At 37.0% G+C, this 24,925-nt stretch overlaps 2 protein-coding genes and 1 long non-coding RNA gene across 11 annotated transcripts in view; 2 read left to right on the forward strand and 1 right to left on the reverse strand.

The window, feature by feature from the left end:
• Window positions 1-8,094, forward strand: part of GATAD1 (GATA zinc finger domain containing 1) — a 49,679-nt gene extending 41,585 nt beyond the window's left edge. For 2 of the 5 annotated variants that reach the window (XM_030932088.1, XM_030932089.1), the window contains one exon: window positions 1,605-3,535. The gene's annotated coding sequence lies outside the window, so the exon portion shown is untranslated. Of the gene's footprint in view, window positions 1-1,604; window positions 3,536-7,753 lie in introns of those variants that run through there. The other 3 variants (XM_030932086.1, XM_030932087.1, XM_030932090.1) reach the window with 2 other exon arrangements.
• The window catches only part of PEX1 (peroxisomal biogenesis factor 1), a 42,614-nt gene that overhangs the window by 2,607 nt on the left and 15,082 nt on the right, over window positions 1-24,925 (reverse strand). For 2 of the 5 annotated variants that reach the window (XM_030932082.1, XM_030932085.1), the window contains exons 7-22: window positions 22,777-22,900; window positions 22,141-22,244; window positions 20,548-20,630; window positions 18,248-18,380; window positions 17,525-17,621; window positions 15,988-16,158; window positions 14,299-14,453; window positions 13,156-13,345; window positions 12,772-12,938; window positions 10,629-10,763; window positions 7,348-7,412; window positions 4,832-4,974; window positions 4,639-4,742; window positions 3,303-3,479; window positions 1,634-1,864; window positions 80-277 (exon numbers count right to left, since the gene is read on the reverse strand). In XM_030932082.1, the coding sequence (XP_030787942.1) occupies window positions 80-277; window positions 1,634-1,864; window positions 3,303-3,479; window positions 4,639-4,742; window positions 4,832-4,974; window positions 7,348-7,412; window positions 10,629-10,763; window positions 12,772-12,938; window positions 13,156-13,345; window positions 14,299-14,453; window positions 15,988-16,158; window positions 17,525-17,621; window positions 18,248-18,380; window positions 20,548-20,630; window positions 22,141-22,244; window positions 22,777-22,900 (2,277 nt within the window). Of the gene's footprint in view, window positions 1-79; window positions 278-1,530; window positions 1,865-3,302; window positions 3,480-4,638; window positions 4,743-4,831; window positions 4,975-7,347; window positions 7,413-10,628; window positions 10,764-12,771; window positions 12,939-13,155; window positions 13,346-14,298; window positions 14,454-15,987; window positions 16,159-17,524; window positions 17,622-18,247; window positions 18,381-20,547; window positions 20,631-22,140; window positions 22,245-22,776; window positions 22,901-24,925 lie in introns of those variants that run through there. The other 3 variants (XM_030932084.1, XR_004057900.1, XM_030932083.1) reach the window with 3 other exon arrangements.
• On the forward strand, window positions 11,086-22,409 carry LOC115898216. Its single transcript, XR_004057901.1, has 4 exons — window positions 11,086-11,314; window positions 15,660-15,740; window positions 19,851-19,920; window positions 22,362-22,409. It is a non-coding gene; the product is annotated as an uncharacterized LOC115898216 (long non-coding RNA).

Raw genomic sequence — 24,925 nt, forward strand, 5'->3', positions numbered from 1 at the left:
GTCAAAGAAATACATATCAAAAGGGTGAAACAATTTTTAAGAAGTTTTAACAATTATGATGAGGGGGAAAAAGCCATACTCCACTTTGGCTCTGGTATCTGCCTTTGATAATACTGATATCTGCCCTCAGTTGATCTCTTTGTTCTTGTGTAAGTTCTTGGCAACCCTCTTGTGAAGCTGTCCTTAACACTGGAGGCTGTGAAAACAACTGGTCTTTCCCAGGAACTCCAGGCAAATCCTGAGTCATGGAGCTTGGTGCGGAGAGACACTGTGAGCTCTGCGTGGTAAATTGTAGTAATGAAAGATGGAAGGAAGCGGGGGAGAGAAGAAACTGTGTGTTTACCAAAGATAAAAATTAAACATTTTAAGCAATAAAACATTAACATAGATAAGTATACATGTTAATTAACTGAAATTAAGCAAGTTGAAAAGCTGTTCCTCTTCTATAAAGGTTCACTGATACCTGTGTTATAGAACCACCATCGAGCAAAAATTGCCATAACACAGGGTAGGTTTTTTTAACTTTGTAGCTTAAATCCAACACACTAATGCCCAAGGACAGGTTTCTTCGTTTTCAGAAAGTAAATTTATACTAAGTTTCTGGGACATTTCTAGATAGAATAAATAAAAAACAGAATTAAAGACTAAATTAAACCACCACTTTACTATTCTTGGGAATACAAATGAATTGCTTTTGTATTTTTAAAGTCTGAGTTAGGCTAGGTATAGTGGCTCACACCTGTAATCCTAGCACTTTGGGAAGTCAAGGCAGGCAGATCGCTTGAGCCAGGAGTTTGAGACCAGCCTGGGCAACATGGTGAAACCTCGTCTCTACAAAAAGTACAAAAATTAGCTGGGCATGGTGGCATACTCAGCTACTCAGGAGGCTGAGGTGGGAGAATCACCTAAGCCCAGGAGGTCAAGGCTGCAGTGAGCCATAATTGTGCCACTGCACTCTAGTCTGGGTGATAAGAGTGAGACTGTCTCAAAAAAAAAAAAAAAAGGCCTAAATTAATAAAGTAAATGTACAAAAAAACCAGGAAACATATAAATAACCAAATACATGTACAAATGTTACATGTACCAATAAAATTACAGTGAACCACTATTAATTTTGAGAAGAGATGTTGAATGCTAGTAGAAGAACAGTGATCCTGCCTACATTTAATCAAAACACTTTCCTGTTGAAACACTGTTAGCACCCTTCACTGTGCTTACACTTTGCAGCAAAAGTATCACAGATAATATTTTGTTTTCAGGAATTTCTTACATTATTGTATCAATTTATACATTATCCTCAACTGTTCATGGTAATAGAATTTATGTTTACTATAAAATGGAACTGCTCCTAAAGATGTTTTAAAACCACTAGGTAAGAGAGAGAAACCTCAAAGAAACCAAAGGTAATCACAACCATGCACGACTTTGGTTCCTTGCTCCCAGCCCTGTCTTAAAAATCTTAACAAGGAATGCAAATTACCAATTAGTGTAAGCAAGAAACAAAACTATTTTACTGAAGAACCAACCAACCAGGAAGAATATGTGGGGCTGGTTAGGAGAGAAATCACTCCAACTTTACACCAACATGTAGCTTTATATTTCAGAACTGCATAATGACGACTGCACAAGATACCAAATCAGAAGAGGTTCCATTTCCAAGTTCTGATTCATAAGAGCTTCCAAAGTAGAGCCGGTACATATTGAATTTTGATTCATCTGGAAGGATCTCGGACATCTCTAAGGAAACAAGGGACTGATCTAAGCCACATTCTCCATCTCCAGCTGAATCGTCAGAGCCACTGCTATGGTTAAGAAAGACCATTGAAGACAGACTTAGGTCACTATCAGAGCTGGAACTTCCATCCTAAAATACACAAAAGGACAACCAGTTTAAAGACGTAAACAATTTTAGTCTCAGAAATAAATAATAACATAGCATTCTATTAGAGCAATACAGGAAACTTAGAAGCATTTTTCAAAAAACTCATTCTCTAATGGTTTTGAGGCACATGGTAAAAATTTAAGTATTAAAATATAAAAATAACAGAATGTGTAGATAATTTACCAACCATCCCCCAAAAAAGTCTGTAATGAAGCTAAGACTCAGACCTCTGGGCTTTATTTTTATGTCTCTGACATTCCATTCATACTTTTCTACTCGAAAATGATGAATCAACATGTTATAGAGTGCTTTCTCATTATAGAGAGCTCTACAAATACACATCTTTCTGGTAGTAAAGGGAGAGGGGAGAACTTCAATGGCTTGCCAAAATAGCAAAAACTTAGGGAGTATCTGATTTAGAAACTGTAGGCTCTGTAGACATTCCAACCAAATGTGGTAAAGAAGAGTAATAGAATAATCCTTCCTAGAAAATATATGGTAAAGTCTACAATGTAACAGTTCAAATATCTACTGTAAATATTAAAATCATAATACTATCTTTAGAGAAAAGGCTGATGCTAGGGTTGGGATACAGACAGTACAAGATAAACCAAGAATATTTTTCTTTTTGGGGGGGCAGGGTCTCACTCTGTCATCCATGCTGGAGTGCAGTGGCACAATCATGGCTCACTGCATCCTGGACTTCCTCAAGTGATCCTCCTGCCTCAGCCTCTCCCGAGTAGCTAGGACTACAGGTGTGCACTACCATGGCCAGCTGATTTTTAAATTTTTCGTAGAGACAAGTCCCACTCTGTTGTCCATAATGGGTATAGTTTGTGTAACCATAGTTTGGTCTCAAACTAGGCTCAAATGATCCTCCTGCCTTGGCCTGCCAAAGTGCTGGGATTACAGACGTGAGCCACTGCACCTGGCCAAGAATAACTTACTGTATCTGGAAGTGAGGAAGTGATTCAAGAATGATGAGGACATGTCATAAAGATATAGGAGCCATACAAAAGGGGCTCCTATTGGCCAGATTGGGACAATTTGAGCTTCAAAACAACAGCTTTAACTAATTATTTTTTAGAAGTTAAAGTACAAAAAAACTAAAAACTCTAATTATTTTTCTGTTTGTAGTATTTAATTCATGGTATCCTAATTTAAATAATATCCTTGCAAACACCAACATGTTTTTGCCAATATTACGGTAATGTTAAAGAAACAGACACCAAACTCTTCATAATTATAAATTCTCTGCAAAACCCACATTCCAACTATGGAACATTCAACTAAAGGTAAACTTATACTTCTATACAGTTTTACCAAAGTTGTTTAAAAAATAGCATTTTTTTAAGGTTGAAATTTTGACATTGTACTTATCATTCATAAAATGTCATAACAACTTCCTCGTATAACTTGCCTGGAGTCCACTTGAGAGCAGCATTCCATGTAAGGCCTCCAATTGGGCATTGTAAAGTAAAGCTTTCAGATCAGCTCCAGTAAAGGAGTCGGTTACAGATGCTACATGCTGAAGGTCAACATCATCTGCCAGAGGTAGAGAGTCACTGAGGACATTTAAAATTTCAAGACGTGACACCTGAAGAGAGAAAAATTTATTTAACAAATTAAAAATACTAAAAATATTATCTTAAATTGTGTGTCTTATGATTTTCTTCATAAATTAACCTTATATATCTAAAAAAGCTTTATAAATAAGTTGAGAAATGTACGAACAGCCTACTATTTATCTTCCTTGGAACTTTTTCCCCAACAGAAATAATATATGTAGGAAAATGAATGAAAATCATCACTCTTAAGGCTGGGCATGGTGGCTCACACCTGTAATCCCAATACTTTGGGAGGTTGAGATGGGAGGATCACTTGAGCCCTGGAGTTCAAGAACAGCCTGGGCAACACAGGGAGACCCTATCTCTACACAAAAATTAAAAATAAAATTATCTGGGCGTGGTAGCATGCGCCTGTGGTCCCAGCTACTCGGGAAGCTGAGGTAGGAAGATTGCTTGAGCCTGGGACACAGGCTGCAGTGAGTTGTGATCGTACCACCGCACTCCAGCCTGGGTGACAAAGTGAGACCTTATCTGAAAAAGAAAAAAGCAAAAACCTACAAAATATTCAGTGTAAGTAATTTCTTATTCACACAGTGGTTATTTTCTAGATTTAGGCAAGTGTGCCAAGAAGGTATTTCAAAAGGAAAATCTAAGTAATTTAAATAATAGCTACATGTAACATATATTCAGATACTTTATACCCTTTATACCTTTGACTATTCATTTGTCTATCTGTTCTTTCATTCATTTATTTGCTTGCTTCTAACTTGGAGAATAGGAGTTGGAACAACACAGGACTAGGAAGAGTTGAAAAATTATCTCTGAAACCTGCTTACATGCTTACGATTCACATGCTTGATTCTGTATCAGAGTTTTTTTTGACAGGATAATGGATGTAATCTTTGAACAGAAGAGAATGTGAAAATATAATACTTTAGGTTTCTTGCATTTTTTTCCCCAAATCAGCTAACACAGAAGGATTATAAGGTTTTCAGATTTGCACTGGGCCAAAGAAAGGCTTTGCATCTAATTCAGAATCTTTTTATGCTTTGAGCAAACAGTGGCTAAAGCTTTTCCCTAAGAAAGCTGGTCTTCTAAGGACAATTGCCATTACCTGGCAGAAGTAAAGCTCACAAGGAAAGAGTGTAGCATTTGTTGGGTTTTGGACTCTAAATATGAAATTGTCACCTGATCAGGAGGAGGACAGTATACACATTTATCTAGTCGACCAGGCCTAAGCAGGGCAGGGTCAATCAAGTCAGGGCGACTAGTTGCAGCCAATACATAAACACCTAGAGGAAAAAAGAACTTTTTTTACTAAAATCTGATGACATGATGACATTTTGTTATAACATTCTATTTCTGTATTTATAATTATTACCCTGTAAGCCTTCTACTCCATCCAACTGAGTCAGCAACTGGTTAACTACTCGGTCTGTAACTCCTGTATTATCATGACCCCGCCGAGGAGCAATGGATTCAAATTCATCAAAGAAAAGAATGCAGGGCTTTGCAGCCTGTGCTCTGGGAAAAACAAACAACATTTCATATTTGAATCAGGCTTCATAGTTTGCAAAGTGATTTCATATATATATATGAATGTATTTATGTATTTATATATATTTATGTACTTCTTTTAATTTTTACAACAAACCCTTAAAGAAGGCAAGTTGTATGTATTTACATATAAACACATATAAATGTATTTATATATATTTATGTACTTATTTTAATCTTTACAACAAACCCTTAAAGAAGGCAAGGTATATGAAATTGCCCTCGTATTCAGTAAACTGCTGAGGTCAAGGTGTTTATTAAGACCCATGCCTTCTGGATAGACTAACGGGGATCAAAACAAAAATCTGACTCTTGGTCAATAAGTCAAACACTTGTTTGATTTCTATTGCAAGTAACCATTTTTATATTAATATATACTTATTGGCCACCCTTACTTCTTTTGTGAAATGCCTATTCATTTCTTTTGCCCATTCAAAATTTGGAAAGCTCATTATGCTGGTACTGTTTTGTAAGGGCTCTCTATTAAAAAAATATATTTTCTTATTTATTTATTTATTTATTTATTTATTTATTGAGACGGAGTCTCTCTGTCGCCCAGGCTGGAGTGCAGTGGTGCGATCTCCACTCACTGCAAGGTCCGCCTCCCGGGTTCACGCCATTCTCCTGCCTCAGCCTCCCATGTAGCTGGGACTACAGGTGCCCACCACCGCGCCCGGGTAATTTTTTTTTTTGTATTTTTAGTAGAGACGGGGTTTTCACCATGTTAGCCAGGATGGTCTCGATCTCCTGACGTCATGATCCGCCCATCTTGGCCTCCCAAAAAATATATTTTCTTTTGCTTTTCTAATAATTTGAACTTTGACTTTTAGTTTTATTAATTTATTAACAAATTTTAATTCTAAAGAAGTGAATATTAATTCCATCTCTGGCAACGGGTGGACTAGATGTCTGGAGAATAACACCTAATATAAAACACCTGTCACGGTGATTGAAAAAAACCAACAGCTATCTCATTAAATGCATGGCAAGTAAAATATATCTTCTGGGGCCAAAAGTAGACCAGAATTATCTGCTACTTGCCTGTTTAGCAGAACTCTCCTAGAAAACTGAGTCTGATGTTTGATTTGTGTAAAGATTTTTTTAACTTTTCTAACTCAATTTTTTTACTAAGTTATAGGACTACTCAGATTTTATTTCTTTTTGGTTCAATTTTGGTCAATTTTATTTTGTCTGTCACCTAAGTTTTCAAATGTATTGGCATAAATATTTTCATAATATTCCCTTATTATCTTTTACATTTCTGGGATATCTTTAGTTATGGTTCCCTTTTTATCCCTAAAATTGTTTATTCATGCTTCTTTTTTTTTTTTTTTTCTTAATCAAACTTGCTAGACAGTTGTCAATTGTACTCAGTGTTCAAAAAATAAATTTTGGCTTTGTGAGCTTCTCTGTTTTGTGTTTCATTAAACTTCATTCTTATCTTTATTATTTCCCTTTTAACCTATTTTTTAGTGTATATCTATAATTTTCCTAATTTCATGAGATAGATACATAAGTGGTTAACTTTCAACCTTTTTTCTTTTCTAAACATTTAAGGCTATAAATTTTCCTTGAAATCAGTTTTGCAACATCTAACAATTTTAATGGATAGTATTTTCATTATCATTCGCTCCCAAATATTTTCCACTGTAACCTCTCTTTAACCCAGGAATTACGTAGAAGAGGTTTATTTTGTTTATGCTTTTTCCTGGTAAACTGGGTGGTGAATACATGAAGTTTTCATTTTATCATTCTTCCTTAAGATGCATAAGTATTTTATATATATTCTCTTAAGTGTACATTTTATAATAAAATTTTTGGAAGAATAAAACAGTAACTTTTATTTTAAAACTCCCCATAATGCTATCACATTTGAATAATTATTTTCATCCTTACATACCATCTTCTGTATTCATATGCAGTTTTTTAATATATGCAAAATAGTTACACTCACTGAAATTAAATTGGCCAGATGGAATCTTGATTTATAAGAGATAAATTAGAAACGGGGGGAAAAAAGAATTTAGAACTTAGAAAATTTAGAGATAAATTAGGGGCAATTATTTGCTTCATGTAAGAGATTTCTTTGAATAACCACTTCAATTCCACTTTGAGGAGTATTTCTATTGTAAATACAAAACCAAATAATTTCCAAAATTTAATATCTAAAATATTTTGTAGTATTTGGTGAAATAGAGAATCCACGTCCTCTAGCTTATTAATAATTCACGTAAACCACAGGTCTCAAATATCAGTTCTTCAAAAAACAAGACCAAAAAAAGCAGTGATTGATAAATAATAACAGTCAGTTACTTTAAAAACATTTAATAGGGAACCAACCTAATAAAAATATCCCGAACAGCTTGTTCACTTGCTCCAATATATTTGCTGAGTAACTCTGGCCCCTATGGGTAAAATAAAATTAGAGTTGAGATAAAATTATTTAAAAAGAAAATATAAATTTGGTTTCTGACTAAATGAATCATGGAAATCTTTCATATGATTAAATGGATGTCTTTTATACATTTTTAAAATTAATGTGTGCTAGAATAACATACCACAAGTTCTATGCTTGGTGTTTCTTCTGCCCAGAACATTTTCCCCAGATATTCTCATGGCTTGTTGCTTCATTTTATTTAGATCTCTGCTCAAATACCACCTCTTCAGAAACCCTTTTCTGACAAGTCCATCTATGACTCACTCCAGTTACTCTAAGCTTCCTTACCCTGCTTTTCTTCCTACATAGGACTTACCATCACCATCTGACAGTGGATTATATACTGAATGTGTCTATCTGCTTATTGTCACTCTCCACTAGCAGAATGTAAACTCCAAAAAGGCAGTTTTGTTCACTGCTGAATCCCTTGTGCCAGAAACAGTGTCTGCCACGTAAGTATTAGATAAATCATTTTTTTCAAGTGAATAAGTGAATGGTTTAAGAAGGGACAAAGTTCCATCTCCAATTTAAAAAATGTGTAGAGATATGACTTTAATCAGCATCTTCAATTACTGAAACAATGTATTTGCATAGGATTTAAAGAATATATCATTTTTAGAACGTGGGAAAAGTCCAAAAAAAAAAAAAAAGATAATATATAAATCTTCCCTAAAAGCCAACTGAAAAACCTTTCGAAATAAACTTCCCTGCATATAGCAAAATCAATAATGAGAATAGTCTTTCCTTAAATTGTGATCTTTAAAAAAAAACTGAATAGGTCCTAAAGTCATCTGTAGTGAAAAATCACTATCTCCAAAAGACCAACTACTGATCAGGATATGTGACCAAAATAAGGAATTTCTAATATTCAACCACATAGATATCTATTAACATAATAATTAAATTTCCTCAGTACGGTCAGAGAACTATAGTACTAGAGGAAGGAACAAGAAATAACTAAAGCAAGGCTGGGCATGGTGGCTCTCACCTGTAATCCCAGCACTTTGGGAGGCCGAAGCGGGCAGATCACTTGAGGTCAGGAGTTCAAAACCAGCCTGGCCAACATGGTAAAATCCGGTCTCTACTAAAAATACAAAAATTCACCAGGTGCGGTGGCAGGAGCCTGTAATCCCAGCTAGTCGGGAGGCTGAGGCAGGAATCACTTGAACCCAGGAGGCGGAGGTTGCAGTGAGCCAAGATCACGCCACTCCACTCCAGCCTGGTAACATAGCAAGACTCAGTCTCAGAAAAAAAAAGAAAAAAGAAATAACTAAGGCAAAAATAACAGGAACAAGGCAACAGCCTGGCACTTTTAGTGTTTCTCCATCATTGCCAGTTCACAAAAAAACATGATAAAAGAGTAATTTACAACTGGGTAAAACCCAGCTATACATTACTAAACTGAGCTGGGCGCTGTGACTCACACCTGTAATCCCAGCACTTTGGGAGGCCAAGGCGGGCAGATCACTTGAGGTCAGGAGTTCAAAACCAGCCTGGCCAACATGGTGAAATCCTGTCTCTACTAAAAATACAAAAATTAGCCTGTAACCCCAGCTACTCGGGAGGCTGAGGCAGGAGAATAGCTTGAACCCAGGAGGCGGAGGTTGCAGTAAGCCAAGATTGCGTCAGTACACTCCAGCCTGGTCAATAGAGTGAGACTCCATCTCAAAAAAATAAAAATAAATATAGAAAAAATAAACAAATTACTAAACTGATTTATAAATCAACTTTGAGTAAGGCTAGAATAATACATGATTCCTTTGTCTTGTAATCTAATTGCCCTTTGTTAAACTAATATTGCTGATGTGCTGAAACTATACGGCTAAGATACTGGATCTGCGACCACAATGACACACCAGTGGTGAACTGTGAAGCATTACCCAAAATGATCTGCTAACATGCCTCTTAATTACCACACTCACCTTGTACCTGAAAAAAACTTAGACCTAGTCTCACTTTGACCAAGCAAGGGTGAGATATAGTCAAAAGTAACAGAACCATAAAAACCCCAGCTTCCTGCCTCAGTATGGTCTCCAGCCTCTAGTTGTCTACTCCCTTTAAGAATAGTTTGCCCTTTTATCTGAGTATTTATGTATAATTCTGTTCACAATGCATGAAGATTTGCCTTAAGCAAGACCATAATAAGCCCTATGAGAGCGGTGGCTCATTACTCAATTTCACACAACTTTTTTTTTTTTTTTGAGATGGAGTCACACCCTGTTGCCCAGGCTGGAGTGCAGTGGCGTGATCTCGGCTCACTGCAAGCTCCGCCTCCCGGGTTCACGTGCTATTCTCCTGCCTCAGCCTCCCGAGTAGCTGGCACTACAGGCACCCGCCACCACGCCCAGCTAATTTTTTGTATTTTTAGTAGAGACGGGGTTTCACCGTGTTAGCCAGGATGGTCTCGATCTCCTGACCTTGTGATCCGCCCACCTGGGCCTCCCAAAGTGCTGGGATTACAGGTGTGAGCCACCGCGCCCAGCCGCACACAACTTTTAATAGATGGATTGCTGTTGTACTAGCTTTCCAAATGTGAGACTAGCCCACAATCGACAAACATAATGGTGTTGATAAAGATGTGGAGAATCAGGAACCCCCCCACGTTGCTAGTGGGAATGGTGCAGTTGGTGTGAAAGACAGTTTGGTGGTTCTTTGAAAAGTTAGAGAATTACCCTAAGACCCAACAATTCTACTCAGTTTATGACCAAGAGAAATAAAAACATGTCCATGGAGAAATCTGTACATGAATATTTACAGTAACATTATTCATAATAGTCAAAAGGTAGAAACAATTCAAATGTTCACCACTGATAAATGGATAAACAAAGTATGGTAACATTATTCAGTCATGCAAAGAAATGAAGTACTGATACATGCTACTACCTGGATGAACCATGAAAACTTTACATAAGTGAAAGAAGCCAGACACAAAAGGTGACATATTGCATGATTCTTTTTATATGAAATAAACAGAAAAGGCAAATCCATAGAGACAAAAAGCAGATTAATGGTTGCCAGGGGATAAGCGGAAGAAGGAATGGAATGAAAAGGTTTTGAAATTAGAAAGAGGTGGTGGTTGTATAGCATTGTGAATGCACTAAATGTCAGTGAATTGTACACTTTAAAATGGCTAACTGCATTTATGTAAATTTTGCCTCAATGAAAAAAGAAGTAGACAACATACCTTGACACTTATAAAATTCATTCTACTCTCTCGTGCAATTACCCCAGCTAGTAAAGTTTTTCCTGTTCCAGGCGGACCATACAACAGTATTCCTGTTCTTTGTCGTATGGGCAAGTTTGCAAATAATTCTGGATACTGAGAAACAAAAAAAAAAAATATGAAAAAGAGCTCAAGTCTAAACAGAAATGACTAAGTAGCAGCTAAAGATCAATGTATAGAAAAAAATATTCAGATAGTAATCACCACCACCTTTCTTCAGTAACAGCAAGTACAACAGTAGAAAATAAAATTCCTACTAAAAACTATAAATGAACTTAAAGGAACTACTACAATTTTTTTCCAATTAAGAACACATTCTATATAAAATGCATATAACTGCATCAGAACTTCTTTCTATTTTTCCTGTTTTATTAAAAGTACTACATTTAAAAAGTACAAACCAATCTTTTAACAAGTATAGTGCCTTTCATGGATATGCTTCATGGGGCAAGTTATGAGAGCTGTGTGCATTCAAATCTCTTCAATCAAAGATAGTAAAATATCCCAAGAGTCTCCAGGCTGAACAAATAATTGACTGCTTCTCAAATTACCTTTTAAAGCACCACTGCTCGAGAACAAGAGGACTTTTTGAACAGGTGAGCCAAACATGAGGCTACTGTCAGCAACATCCTGGTCTCCTTTATTAGGTATGCCTATTTAGTTCCCTCTATTGAGAATATTCCCACTCACCTCTACTGCTCTAATCTGAAAGAAGCCCACACAGCAGTTACGCATATAGTCTCTATGTACTGTATCTGGATGTACTGAATCTCCATATACTAATGCTTGATGCCCACCCAATCCCAGCATTGGGATCATGATCCTGCTAGCTAGTACCTCCATGCCCATGTTCTCTCACACTGGTTTTAATAGTCCTGGGCTGCAATCAGCATGTCCCAGGCTCCAGTGGCCACTGTGCCCAGGAGTTGCCATGCAGTTACATGAAACCCAGGGTCCTTACCCATATTTTTTTTTTTTTTTTTTTTTTTTTTTTTTTTGAGACGGAGTCTCGCTCTGTCGCCCAGGCTGGAGTGCAGTGGCCGGATCTCAGCTCACTGCAAGCTCCGCCTCCCGGGTTCACGCCATTCTCCTGCCTCAGCCTCCCAAGTAGCTGGGACTACAGGCGCCCGCCACCTCGCCCGGCTAGATTTTTGTATTTTTTGGTAGAGACGGGGTTTCACCGTGTTAGCCAGGATGGTCTCAATCTCCTGACCTCGTGATCCGCCCGTCTCGGCCTCCCAAAGTGCTGGGATTACAGGCTTGAGCCACCGCGCCCGGCCTTTACCCATATTTTTTTTCTCACTCCTTTGCACGGGTCCCTGATCTTATGCAATGATCTTTGCTTCTCAGATTTCTGATTAAAACACACTACCTCCTAGACTCTACCATCTGATCTTCTGAAGAACAATCTACATTTGTCTCCTCTATCCTGCTATCTGCCTCATCTATACCTGCCAACTCTGCTTTTCATCCCAGGTCTGGAAATCTAGCTTCACCCATCAGTCCTGTTAACCTTGATAACTCTTCTACCTCCTAGTTTATTCCTATCCATTTCTGCTCAAATCGTAATAGACAGTTCATCTTGTTTTACTACAATTTGAATGATTAAAGCAAACAGAATTATACATCAAAATGTATTTACTGTAACTGTCACCTCAGCTTTCTATTGTAAGTTTCTTATAGTCAAAGACTGCATCATACACACTAAAATCTGTCAGCCTGGGCAACATAGCAAGACTTTGTCTCTACAAAAATTAAAGATTAGCCGGGCATATTGGTTCATGCCTGTAGTTCTAGCTACTGGGAAGGCTGAGGCAGGAGGATTGCTTGAGCCCAGGAGTTCGAGGTTGCAGTGAGCTGTGAGTGTGCCCCTGCACTCCAGCCTAGATGACAGTGAGGTCTCAACTCTAATAAAAAATTAATTAATAAAATAAAAAGTTGTTAAAGTACCTAAAATAGTGTCAGATATTTATTTGGTAACTCAGTAAACACTTGTTGACTCACATGGAGATTGGGCAAGCTAACACATAAAGCCAAAGCCAATAATACAGTGGTTCTTCTGGGAGTAAGTATTCACTTTTTCTTTTTTTTTTTTTAAACATACCTTGGCAGGTAACTGGATCGTATCCATGAGTATCTGCCTAACTTCATGTAACCCACCAATCTTGTCCCAACCCAGGTCTCTAGGTTTATGTAGGTTGACACTTCGCAAAGACGCAGGAATAAATCCATGGAGAGCCTTTTCGAAGTCCAATGTTGTTAAAACTAATTCTGTTTAAAAATAAACAAAATTTCTTTTAGTAGTTATATTTCACTATATGAATTTTCAAAATATGCCATCATTTTAGCTGGAAACACGAATTTTCTACTCAAATAACTGCTTATTCAAATACTACAATGGAATATATTTAATTCATGTCTTACTACAATTACATTTCTCCACAATAGAAAGAAGATTCCAAGTTCAGGTTTTAATAGTAAAACATACTTTCTCTGGTGGATATACTCTGACGAGAGAGTTGAGAATGTATGGCTCGATCCACAAGTACCGTAAAATCTCTAGCCACAAACCCTCCAGTTTCTTTAGCTACATGCTGCAGGTCAAGATCGGTGAACTTGTTTATATCACAGTCCAGTTTATTTTTTATTACATTACACAGAATTTCACATCTTTGTTCCTAAAGAAAAGCACAAAATTCAAATTTCCAATTTTATTCAACTGTATATTTTAGAACGTATATTTGGAGAAAATCAGGTTGACAAATCTATAGTGACGGAAAGCACATTGGTAGTTGTCTGGGGATGCAGCGGGGGAGGGATGGGTAGTAAAAGGGCTAGGAGGCTTCTGGAGTGATGAAAATGTTTGTTTCCTTAATTGTGGTGATGGTTTCATGGCATCTACATATGTTAAAATTGATCAAATTGTACACTTTATGTGAATTTGTTGTACTTAAATTATATCTCAATAAGGTTGTAAAAAAATCACATTAATAAATGATTGTCATTTCTTTCTCCAACAAGAAGCATTTTTAGTAATACATGGTTCCTTTAATAATTTTTTTTGGGTTCTTATAAAACTTATTACTAAAAACATATTCAGTGACCAATATCTCAAATACCATTCTATTATCCTTAATAATAGATATAATACCTTTGTTCTTCAATAGCAGTTAACTAGCACAGGGTCTGAATATTTAGGGTAGATGCTAGGTGAAATTTTTTAAGAATTTAAAATATGTTTGCCAGTCCTGGAACATACTTCTTTCAGCTCAGTGCCACTAAAACCCTCATGAGTTCCCAAAGGGGACTAAGTGCCATTATGTGATGGTGGAAAAAAAAAGTTTAATTAATGAAGTGTTTAAAAGCCATCTATCTATTTCTCTCTGTTCTTTCTCATTCAAAGAAATACCATTTTCAAAAAAGTCATTTTCTTGGAAAGTGCATACTAACATTTCAGGTGGCTATAAATTATAATTTATGCCTCTAGCACAACATGCACCAAATGTTGACTTACATATCCTTAAGATCATTAATAGGAGCATAAGTTTAAAGCCACAAATTACTAATAAAATTGAAAAATAATTTCTAGAAAAGGGACATAATTCAATAATCCTTACAAATAGTGTATTACCTGATTAGGAGGCTGAATGTGTTGGATGCACTGAAATATGTGAACTCCTTGAGCAGAAGCAAGTAAAGGATGTAGAGATTGTTGAGACTGACTTGTGGCAATCAGTGCAACCAAACTTCCCATGGAGATAAACTCTTTTATCATATCATTCAAAGCTGGAATTAAGCAATATAGTGTAAAAGCTTAGGAAAAATAAACATGAAATTTAAAAATTATACATTCATTAAAAATAATGATACTCTAAGGTTGACCTTTAAGGTGGAATATGTATGGTATCACTCTTTCATGTCTTTAAAAAATGAATCCATCTAGTTCTTCCCTGATTTATCTATCAAGGACCTAATAAATCTAATGGAGGCACAAGAGGTACTGCAAACTCAGACCATATACTCAGAGCAATGTCTAATGAGGTTCCCTACTCATGGATCTTATGAAATAAAGGAACGAGTGATAAAAATTTGTCTCTGAAATAAATATTCTAGAAGGGTGATAAATTTCCATACTGTATTTTGTTTGTTAAAATACAGCTGATATTCCTATGACTTCCAGAACAATCTCTTCCTACCCCAGGTCTTGTAAGGTTTCATATGAGAAGGTCAGAACTGAAATCGGCATTAATAATGTACATCTGAGTCCTGTCCTGACCTAGAAATTTGCAGCACTCCCTTAAACTCTGGACTAATAGATCTAGTATAAGAACAGTAACAGATCGAGTGTAAGATTAGTAACACCAGTCCTATAGATGCTATAGATTTCAAAATTTGAGATTAATACACTAGGTAATATAATCCAAGCCACTCTTGGTTGCATTTTATATCTATTTCAGTTCTTAAGAACCTTGAAGCAAGTCAATGCTGCCAAACCCTCCAGTCTCACTTCCCTAGCACTCCTCTCCTTGCACTCTAAGCTCCAGTCAACAGGGTATTCCCCAAAGTATCATTACTTCCTATACCTCTGTGCTTTTGCTTGTAGACCACGCTTCCTTTGCTTCTTTATTAGTATGAAATTGGTTCACGCTAATTTCTACTCTTCCATCAAAACTCAGCTCAGTTATCAACTCCTCTAAAAAGCTTTCCCTGATAACTCTTTATCCCACATCAACCCCAGTATAGGTTATATGCTCCTACACTACTCTGTGTATACTTCTCGCACAGTGTATTCTGTCACCTCCTTGTTGGTCACCCTGGTCAAATTAATCACTCTGAATTTCCATTTATTGACCTGTGAAGCCCAGGGAATATCTTCATGCAGAATACAAAGCAATCCAAGAAAGCTAAGAAAGGATTGGCTACTCATACACAGTAGCCATCATTATTAGTATTGTTCTGTACTAACACTGTTCACCCTTCTTTTTCTCCTAGACTTTTGAGAATACAGACTGCGCACAAGCGTTTGTCAAATATTTGTCAAATGAACAAAAGAGTAAATCTGTAAATTAAACAGTAAGTAAAGGAGAATGAAAAACCCTAAAGGACTAAGCATGCAGTTGCAGAATTTTCATACTGTTTTTACTCTACCAATTTTGCTAATACAGTCTATAGGACAACTGTAGAATGCTATCAGGGGCCTTAAACACAACACTTAACATAACACATATATTATTCTCTGAAGAGAGTAGATTTATTGTTAAGACTAAAAATGCTGACTGACAAAAGAACAAGACCTTAAGCCAGTGGTGGATGCATTTACCATGAGCAAGCCGCTGGCTCTGCACCGCATCAGGACTGTGCTCATGTTCCGGGACAGCAGGCAGTCCAGCAATGTGGTCAAGGTCATCCAGCAGAATAACAGATGGCTGCATCCACACTGCTTCTGAGAAAGCCACCTCTAGGGTTTTTTGTATGTTTTCAAGCCTTTTTCCTTAATACAGAAGATATGAAATGGTTTCAATATTATTTCAGTGCTGGGAAAGTTCAGGTTGTCCTTTTGAAAGCATTAGAAAAGCTCAATACTGATATAACTATAAAAATTTGATCTATATTTTATTAATATACCAATCACAAAAACTTGTTCATCATTAACATGGTTTAATTAATACAGTCTCAAAGGGTGCAGTAAAGTATCAAATTTTATAAAACTCAGAAAAGGAGGCCAGGTGCAGTGGCTTATGCTGGAATCCCAGCACTTTGGGAGGCCAAGGTGGGCAGATCACTTTGAGCTCAGGAGTTTGAGACCAGCCTGGCCAACATGGTGAAACCCCATCTCTACTGAAAATACAAAAATTAGCCAGGTGTGGGTGGCATGTACCTGTAGTCCCAATTACTCGGGAGGTTGAGGCACGAGAATTGCTTGAACCTGGGAGATGGAGGCTATAGTGAGCCGAGATCACACCACTGCACTCCAGCCTGGGCGACAGAGCAAGACTGTCTCAAAAAAGAAAAAAAAAGAAAAAAGAAAAAAAGAAAAGGAATATGCTACTATAATTTCTGTATGCGTGTATTCATTTATACCCAGTTTCACCCCATTGAAAATTTTAGATGGCCTACAACAAAATTAAAAAAGTAGGATGTGGGAAAACATAAGTGAGAGTAAGGGATCAAGATTCGTGTAAAATCAAATGCAAATGCATCTGCCTAGAGATCCTGGAGTTGCTATATTTGAATCACAAATTTGGCTTCAAACTTCCTGGTGAGTTACAAAGTTTAAATTTACAAAGAACAGGAAACACACATGTTCATGATTAGTTGGAACTATATGATAGAGGTACCCAAGGGGGAAAAATTGACTGTTCAAAGTAAAAAAAAAAAAAAATTTAATTGAATAGATAATAATGTAAATGTTAAGGACTTTAAAAGTACAAAAGTGTTCTATGGTAAACTGTAATTCTCCTCATTGCTGTCCACAGCCTCCTACTTTCTCTCTCCTGAAGCAACCATTCTCCCAGTTTCCCATAGCAATTCAGAGATCATTTATACCGATTATATTCTAAGTACTAATTTTTCAGAGTGGTGTCAGTGAGCACTTCCAGGAATGTAGTCTACAAAGAGTTCTGGCTAGAAAAAAAAAAAAATAGGCCTCCATCAAACATGGAGAGTTTTAGAAATTTTATCAAAAACATTAGAAAGCCAAAGACTTAAAATTTCTAAGAAATTTCAATGACTAAATGATGAACAGAAAAGTTAAAGACTAGATGATAGGTGTATTTATTAGATTGATAGCATTAATTATAACATTCCTGTCTTTCTAATGAAAAAGGGATTTATGTAGAGTGTTACCATATTCATACCTCGTAAAGCTTTACAGTCAACTCTCTCCACATGGGCATCCAGTTTGTCAAATGCTTCTTTACAGATTGCTTTGGCTAAAGTTGATTTTCCACTTCCCTAGAAAATAATTGCTTTATAAGAATTCCCAGTATATTCAGTCACAGAAATAGTTTCTGTCGTTATGGCAACCACCAAGATTCAGCCTCAGTTTTATACAGTCTCTTCCAAAAAAATAAAAGAAGAAGAGGGAATACTTCCCAACTCATTTTATGAGGCCAGATATACACTGATAGCAAAACCAGACAAAGACAATACAAAAACAGAAAACTGCAAACTAATCACTTTCAAACTTAAATGGACAAAAGCTCAGCAGAACATTAGCAGATAAAACTCAGCAATGTAGAAAGAATGATACACCACAACTACATGGTATTTATCACAGGTATGCAAGGCTGGTTCAACATTTGTAAGTTACTCAACCCTATCAGCACCTTATAGCCTAAAAAAGAAAAACCATATAATTGTATCAACTGACACAGAAAAAGGGCATGGAGAACATCATCACTCTTATTCGTCATCACTCCCCCAACACCTAAAAGCAGACACACAGAAATATTAGTGAATAAATGAATGCTTTCCATATGTCATATAAACCCTACATAAATACCTGGTCAAAACCCGAAGAAAGGTAAATGAAAAGTTATTAAATGTTACAGAAAAATGAACACACCTTAACCACTTACCTTTCCTCCTGTGAGTAAAAGAGCTCCATTCCTAAGTCCTGCAACAAGAGACATCAGCTGCCGAGACAAAGGGCGTCCCAGGAGGCTATGAGTGATGTGCTCCAAGGAGGATACGCCTAAGGAATTCACTCCTCTGTAAAAGATATACATGGTTACATGATAAAAGACTGAAGCAGGATAAAATTTAGCTATAAAAAATGCTGAATTTTGCCTTCCCAGTATAGTTGATTAATTTTATTTTATATCTTGTTTTTTTTTTTGAGGAAGGGGCTTGCTGGGTCATCCAGGCTGGAGTGCAGTGGCGTGAACCCAGCTTCCTGCAGCCTCAAACTCCCTGGCAAAGGTGATTCTCCTGCCTCAGCCTCCCAAGGAGCTGGGACTTCAGGCATGTAACACCACACCCAGCTGATTGGTTTTTTTGTGTGTGCATTTGTTGTAGAGATGGGGTTTTGCCATGTTGCCCAGGCTAGTCTCCAACTCCTGGGCTCAAGGGATCCATCTGCCTTTGCCCCACAAAGTGCTGGGATTATAGACATGAGCCACCATGCTCAGACTAGTTAATAAATTTTAAAAGACTAAAATCTTAGAAATTGTCCCCTACTTGAGAGAAAGTATACTGATTAATGTCGAAACTGAATCCAAGCTTTATTTTTTTTGAGACAGAGTCTTGCTCTGTCGCCCAGGCTGGAGTGCAGTGGCATGATCTCAGCTCACTGCAACCTCCGCCTCCCAGGTTCAACCAATTCTCCTGCCTCAGCCTCCCAAGTAGCTGGGATTACAGCTGCCCTCCACCACACCTGGCTAATTTCTGTACTTTTAGTAGAGACAGGGTTTCACCATGTTGGCCAGGCTGGTCTCAAACTCCTGACCTCAGGTGATCCACCCACCTTGGCCTCCCAAAGTGCTGGGATTACAGGTGTGAGCCCGGCCTCCAAGCTTTTAAAATTAGTTTTATTACTTTAAAAATGTGCAGTTACTAAAAGTTTTGCCCTAATAGAACTCCTTAAGGAATCTTAACACACACACAAAAACACCTCTAACCTTCAAATGATTTAATTTAGTAATCAACATAACCATAAATGGGTGCTTTTGAAGTACTGAGGATAACAAAAACTTATTTCCTCTTAAATATTACCAATGAAATCCAGTATCAATCTGTAGATTACATTATACAAACACGAACTTTAAACTACTTCTAGACTGTGACTGCCTGCCACTTTATATGATCACATAAGAGTCTGAAGAGATTTTACTTTATGCAGGACCCAGCACTTTGGAAGGCTGAGGCAGGCGGATCACTTGAGACCAGCCTGGCCAACATGGTGAAGCCTCATCTCTACTAAAAATACAAAAAATTAGGCAGGTGTGGTGGCGCATGCTTGTAATCCCAACTACTTAGGAGACTGATGCGGAACCATTGCTTGAACCCGGGAGGCGGAGGTTGCAATGAGCTGAGATTGCATCATTGCACTCCAGCCTGGGTGACAAAGTAAAAGTCCATCTCAAAAAAAAAAAAAGAGATTTTATTTTATATTAATAAACACTGTGCTATATTTAAACATTTTGCCTTTATGGTTTAATGCTTTTACTAAAACATTTACAGATTATACCATTCTAGGAAATCAAATCACTACTACTACATCTACCAAAGCTTCTGTGAAGACTTCTAAGAGGTAATGCTTATAAGAGATTCTCATATTATATAAGAAATATGGAAATTAAGAGAAGTTTTAAAAATATTTTTTATATTTTAATCTAGCCCTACTGAATCAAAAGAGGAATTTTTTAAATATTTGTTTTAAAAGTTGAGAAAAACACAAATAATCCAAATTATTACAGTAATACAAGACAGTGAAGGAATAACTTAATTTGAAATATTTTTAAACATTTAACTAATGTTTTTGGCTTTAACTTTTAAAATGTATTTATTTGTTCTAAGAATTATTGTTTTATTCAAGCATATATGATCCAGGTGATATCTAGTTGCTTTCTTCTCATCGATCAATTCTCAAAGTAAAATTTCTAATAAGCTTCAGACTTCTAGTTATTGAAGAAGACAAGGTTATCCCCTACCACCAGGGATGGATAAAAACATAAAAATAAAGAAAAAAAAAAAAAGAAGACAAGGCAAATTTAAGCTAGGCGTGAAGATAGAGACAATCCTTGAAAAAATATCTACTAATCATTAGTAAGATCACTTATTGATATTAACATCTACTTTAATATTTACATGGAAAACTCTGCCAGATATAATATTAAAATACGTCTCTAAACATGCTAGTTTGGCCATAACTTCTTACCCCAAAGAGCTCAGCTTTAAAAAAGGAAGAATAAAGTCAATTTCCTCACTGTTTTCTTCTTTTACCATAGGATCTAGAAGGACCTATAGTTGCAAGGAAAAATCAGTTTTACATTTCAAAGTATGTCTTTTGCACGTTTTTCTCGGGTCCCAGAAAACTAAATTGCTGATTCTGTTATACCAGAGAGAATAGATAAATTATGCATGCAAGATCATTATTTAATCACCCTTGACAATAACAATGTACCCATCCAGGGAACATAAATATTTATGGTCAACAAGCAGAAAGAATGTTATTGCCTTAATACATTTTACAGATATATTTTTATTATAATTTTGATTTGTGTCACAATTATCCTTTCACAATTCTTACATTTGTATCTTCTCCAAATGGTATTCCTTCAATAATATTTCAAAAATAAAGAAACAATGTCTAGTTCCAAAACACTGAAATTCTAAATAATTAGAGTATCTTCAGCTTTATAATGACAAGAATGAATGTCCTAATCAAAAAATAATATTGTAAAAAGACCACTCTTGGCTGGGCGTGGTGGCTCACACTTTTGGAGGCCAAGGAGGGCAGATCACTTGAGGTCAGGAGTTCAAGACCAGCCTGGCCAACATGGTGAAACCTCGTCTCTACTAAAAATACAAAAAATAGCAGGGCATGGTGGCATTTGCCTATAATCCTAGCTACTAGGGAAGCTGAGGCAGGAGAATCACTTGAACCTGGGCGGTGGAGGTTGCAGTGAGCCGAGATGGTGCCACTGCACTCCAGCCTGGGTGACAGAGCGAGACTCTGTCTCAAAAAAAAAGACCACTCTTAAAATACTTCTAGAAGAGCTGGGCGCAGTGGCTCACACTTGTAATCCCACCACTTTGGGTGGGCAAGGCAGAACAATTGTTTGAACCCAGCAGTTCAAGACAAGTCTGGGCAACATGGTGAAACCCTATCTCTACAAAACATACAAAAATTAGCCAGGCATTATGGCATGTGCCTGTGATCCCAGCTACTTGGGATGCTGAGGTAGAAGGATCACCTGAGCCTGGGAGGTTAAGGCTGCAGTGAGCCATGATCGTGCCACTGCATTCCAGCCTGGGCAACAAAGCGAGACACTGTCTTTAAAAAAATAAAAAACAAAAAACTTATGGAAACAAAGAAAAGTGATCTGATAATATTTCTGAAGAGTTGCAAATTTAAGAACTGTCAAAATATGATGGGTTGTACAGTAAAATTGCATGTAAAAATAGGAATTTTAAAAAATCAAAACCCTTAAAACTACGTTTTCATTTGTTTCAATCCTAGAAGAATTTTAAATCATGATCCATTTACCAGTTAACACGATCAACTCTATTCTTGGAACTTAACTGTGCTAAGGCATTCATTTTTAAATTTAGGATAAGTCAATAATTTTTACAGATACTTTAAAGAGATTACAGAATAAAATAAAATATTTTAAATCAAGTTATTCCTTACTCCTACCTAGTTTTTAATACACTTCACAATGCAAGATGTTACAAGGAAATTCATACTTTATTATCGATCATATGTAACAAATAGTATTTTATTAAATATTCAATAATATGCTATTACTTGTATTGTAGTCTTCTGCAGCAAACTGGGACTCAACAGAAAAATATTTTTATCTTTTTCTTTTTCCCAAGAATGAACTATGCTCAGAGAAAACTCCTTCAGCCCTATTAAAAAGAAAGTAATAAATGCAGAGTTAGTATTGAAACAGAGATGAAATAATTTAAGATTTTCAATGTCAAATTTATTTAAGTTAAAGGCTTTTCTTTTTTTTTTTGCAACAGGGTCTCGCTGGAGTGCCCAGGCTGGAGTGCAGTGGCATGAACACGGACCTCCTGGGCTCAAGTGATCCTTCCGCCTCAGCCTCCCAAGTAGCTGGGACTACAGGCATACACCACCACGCCTGGCTAATTTTTGTATTTTTTTGTATAGATGGGGTTGCGCCATGTTGGCAGGCTGCTCTCGAATGCCTGGCCTCAAGTGATCCGCCTGCCTCGGCCTCTCAAAGTGCTGGGATTACAGGCGTGAGCCACTGCACTCAGCCAAATATATTTTTCAATACATAAAATCTACTGTTTAATTATCAAAATTACATTTCACTATTCACATACTGTTCACATGTATGACAGGTTGCAAGAACAATTTAAAATGTACCACTATTTAAATAGAAAAAAAAGTCAAAATAACAAATGTACTCACCATCTTTAGTTTCCAGCTTAATAAATTCTTCCTCTGATATCACCAAAGGAAGCATGGTGGTAGTAGACTGCTGTAGCCATGAATAAAACACAATTTTTATGTCTTCTTCACTTACGTCTTTAGGCTGCCAAAAAAGGCATAGTAATGAATTATCCTCATAACTGAACTTAACACCCTTATTTTAACATCTTATCTTCCTAATAAAGTGTAAGCCTTACCAAACAAATCCAATGAAGGATGTTCATATTCTATAGGCACAGGTTTGGGATTTGACATTACAGTTAGCACAATGAGTGCAGTGTAGCCTGAAGAAACATCTGTTAGGTGGAAAAGTTTTAAATGCTCATTTTCTCTATGCCCAGTGATACACCTACCATAATTTGGCTCACTCAATAACCACTCCAACCCCATTCTCCCTTTCCTCCCTCTACTATAAAGACAGGAAAACAAATTCCTTTTTCTTTGAGACAGAATCTCACTGTATCGCCCAGACTGGAGTGCAGTGGTGCAGTCTCCACTCATTGCAACCTCTGCCTCCCAGGTTCAAGCGATTCTCTTGCCTCAGGCTCCCAAGTAGCTGGGATTACAGGCATTGCCAGCTAATTTTTGTATTTTTAGTAGACATGGGGTTTCACCATGTTGGCCAGGCTGCTCTCAAACTCCTGGTCTCAGGTGATCTGCCTGCCTTGGCCTCCCAAAGTGCTGGAATTACTGGTATGAGCCGCCACGTCTGGCCTAATAATCTATTTTAAAAAATTTGTTTTGAGATATTGCGTAGGCTACAGTGCAGTGGCACAATCATAGCTTACTGCAGTGTTGAACTCCTGGGCTCAAGATATCCTCCCACCTCAGTCAGCCTCCTGAGTACCTAGGACTACAGGCATGTGCCACCACATGTGTCTAATTTTTATTTTTACTTTTTTTGAGATAGAGTCTCATTCTGTCACCCAGGCTGGGGTGCAGTGGTGAGATCTAGGCTCACTGTAACTTCCACATCCTCAGTTCATGTGATTCTCCTGCTTCAGCCTCCTGAGTAGCTGAGATTACAGGATTAGCACCTCACCCGGCTAATTTTTGTATTTTTAGTAGAGATGGGGTTTTACCATGTTGGCCAGGCTGCTCTCCAACTCCCGACCTCAAGTGATCCACCCATCTCAGCCTCCCAAAGTGCTGGGATTACAGGTGTGAGCTACCACGCCTGGCTTAATTTTTTTTCTACATTTTTTTGTAGAGATGGGGTCTTGCTATGTTGCCCAGGCTATTCTCAAACTCTTGGCCTCAAGCAATCCTCCCACCTCAGCTTCCCAAAGTGCTAGGATTACAGGTGTGAGCCACTGGACCCGACCTACAAAGATCTTTAAGTTCAATATCTCATTTCCTGACTCTACCAGTATCCAAAGAATTAACTGAGTAGAAAAGTAAAACAGTCTAGCACTCTTTTAGGCTACAATATTAATACTGAAACAACATGGGACAATTTTTTTAAATTACAACCGTGTGGCAAAATTATCAACCTCTTAAGAAAGCAAAAAAATATTCATATTTGCATTGGCAAATATACATATTTGTGTTATTATTTATTAAAGATTTCTCAGCTTCTCAAAAAGTTAAACATAATTCCTAGGTATATCCCAAAGGAGCTGAAAAGAGGAACTCAAACAGATATTTGTACACCAGTGTTCACTGTAGCATTATTCACAGCAGCCAAAAATGTGGAAACAACCCAAGTGTCCATCAGCAGATGAATGGATAAACAAATGTGGTATATGCATTCAATGGAATAGTATTCAGCCATGAAAACGAATGATGTTCTGATACATACAACACAGATGAGTCTTGAAAACATTATGTTAAATGAAATAAGTCAGATACATAAGACAAATGCATACTTCCACTTATATATGAAATATCTAGAATAAGTAAATTCATAGAGACACAATATACATTAGAGATTATCAGGGACTGGGGAAAGGAGTGGATGGGGAATTATTGTTTAATGGGTACCAAGTTTCTGTTTGGGGTGATGGAAAAGTTCTGGATATAGATAGTGATGATGGTTGTACAATATTATGAATGTAATTAATGTATCTGAATTATACACGTAAAAATGGCTAACATGGCATATTTTATATTATATATAGTTTAACAT

The sequence above is a fragment of the Rhinopithecus roxellana genome, chromosome 6, assembly GCF_007565055.1.
Source record: "Rhinopithecus roxellana isolate Shanxi Qingling chromosome 6, ASM756505v1, whole genome shotgun sequence".
Lineage (NCBI taxonomy): Eukaryota > Metazoa > Chordata > Mammalia > Primates > Cercopithecidae > Rhinopithecus > Rhinopithecus roxellana.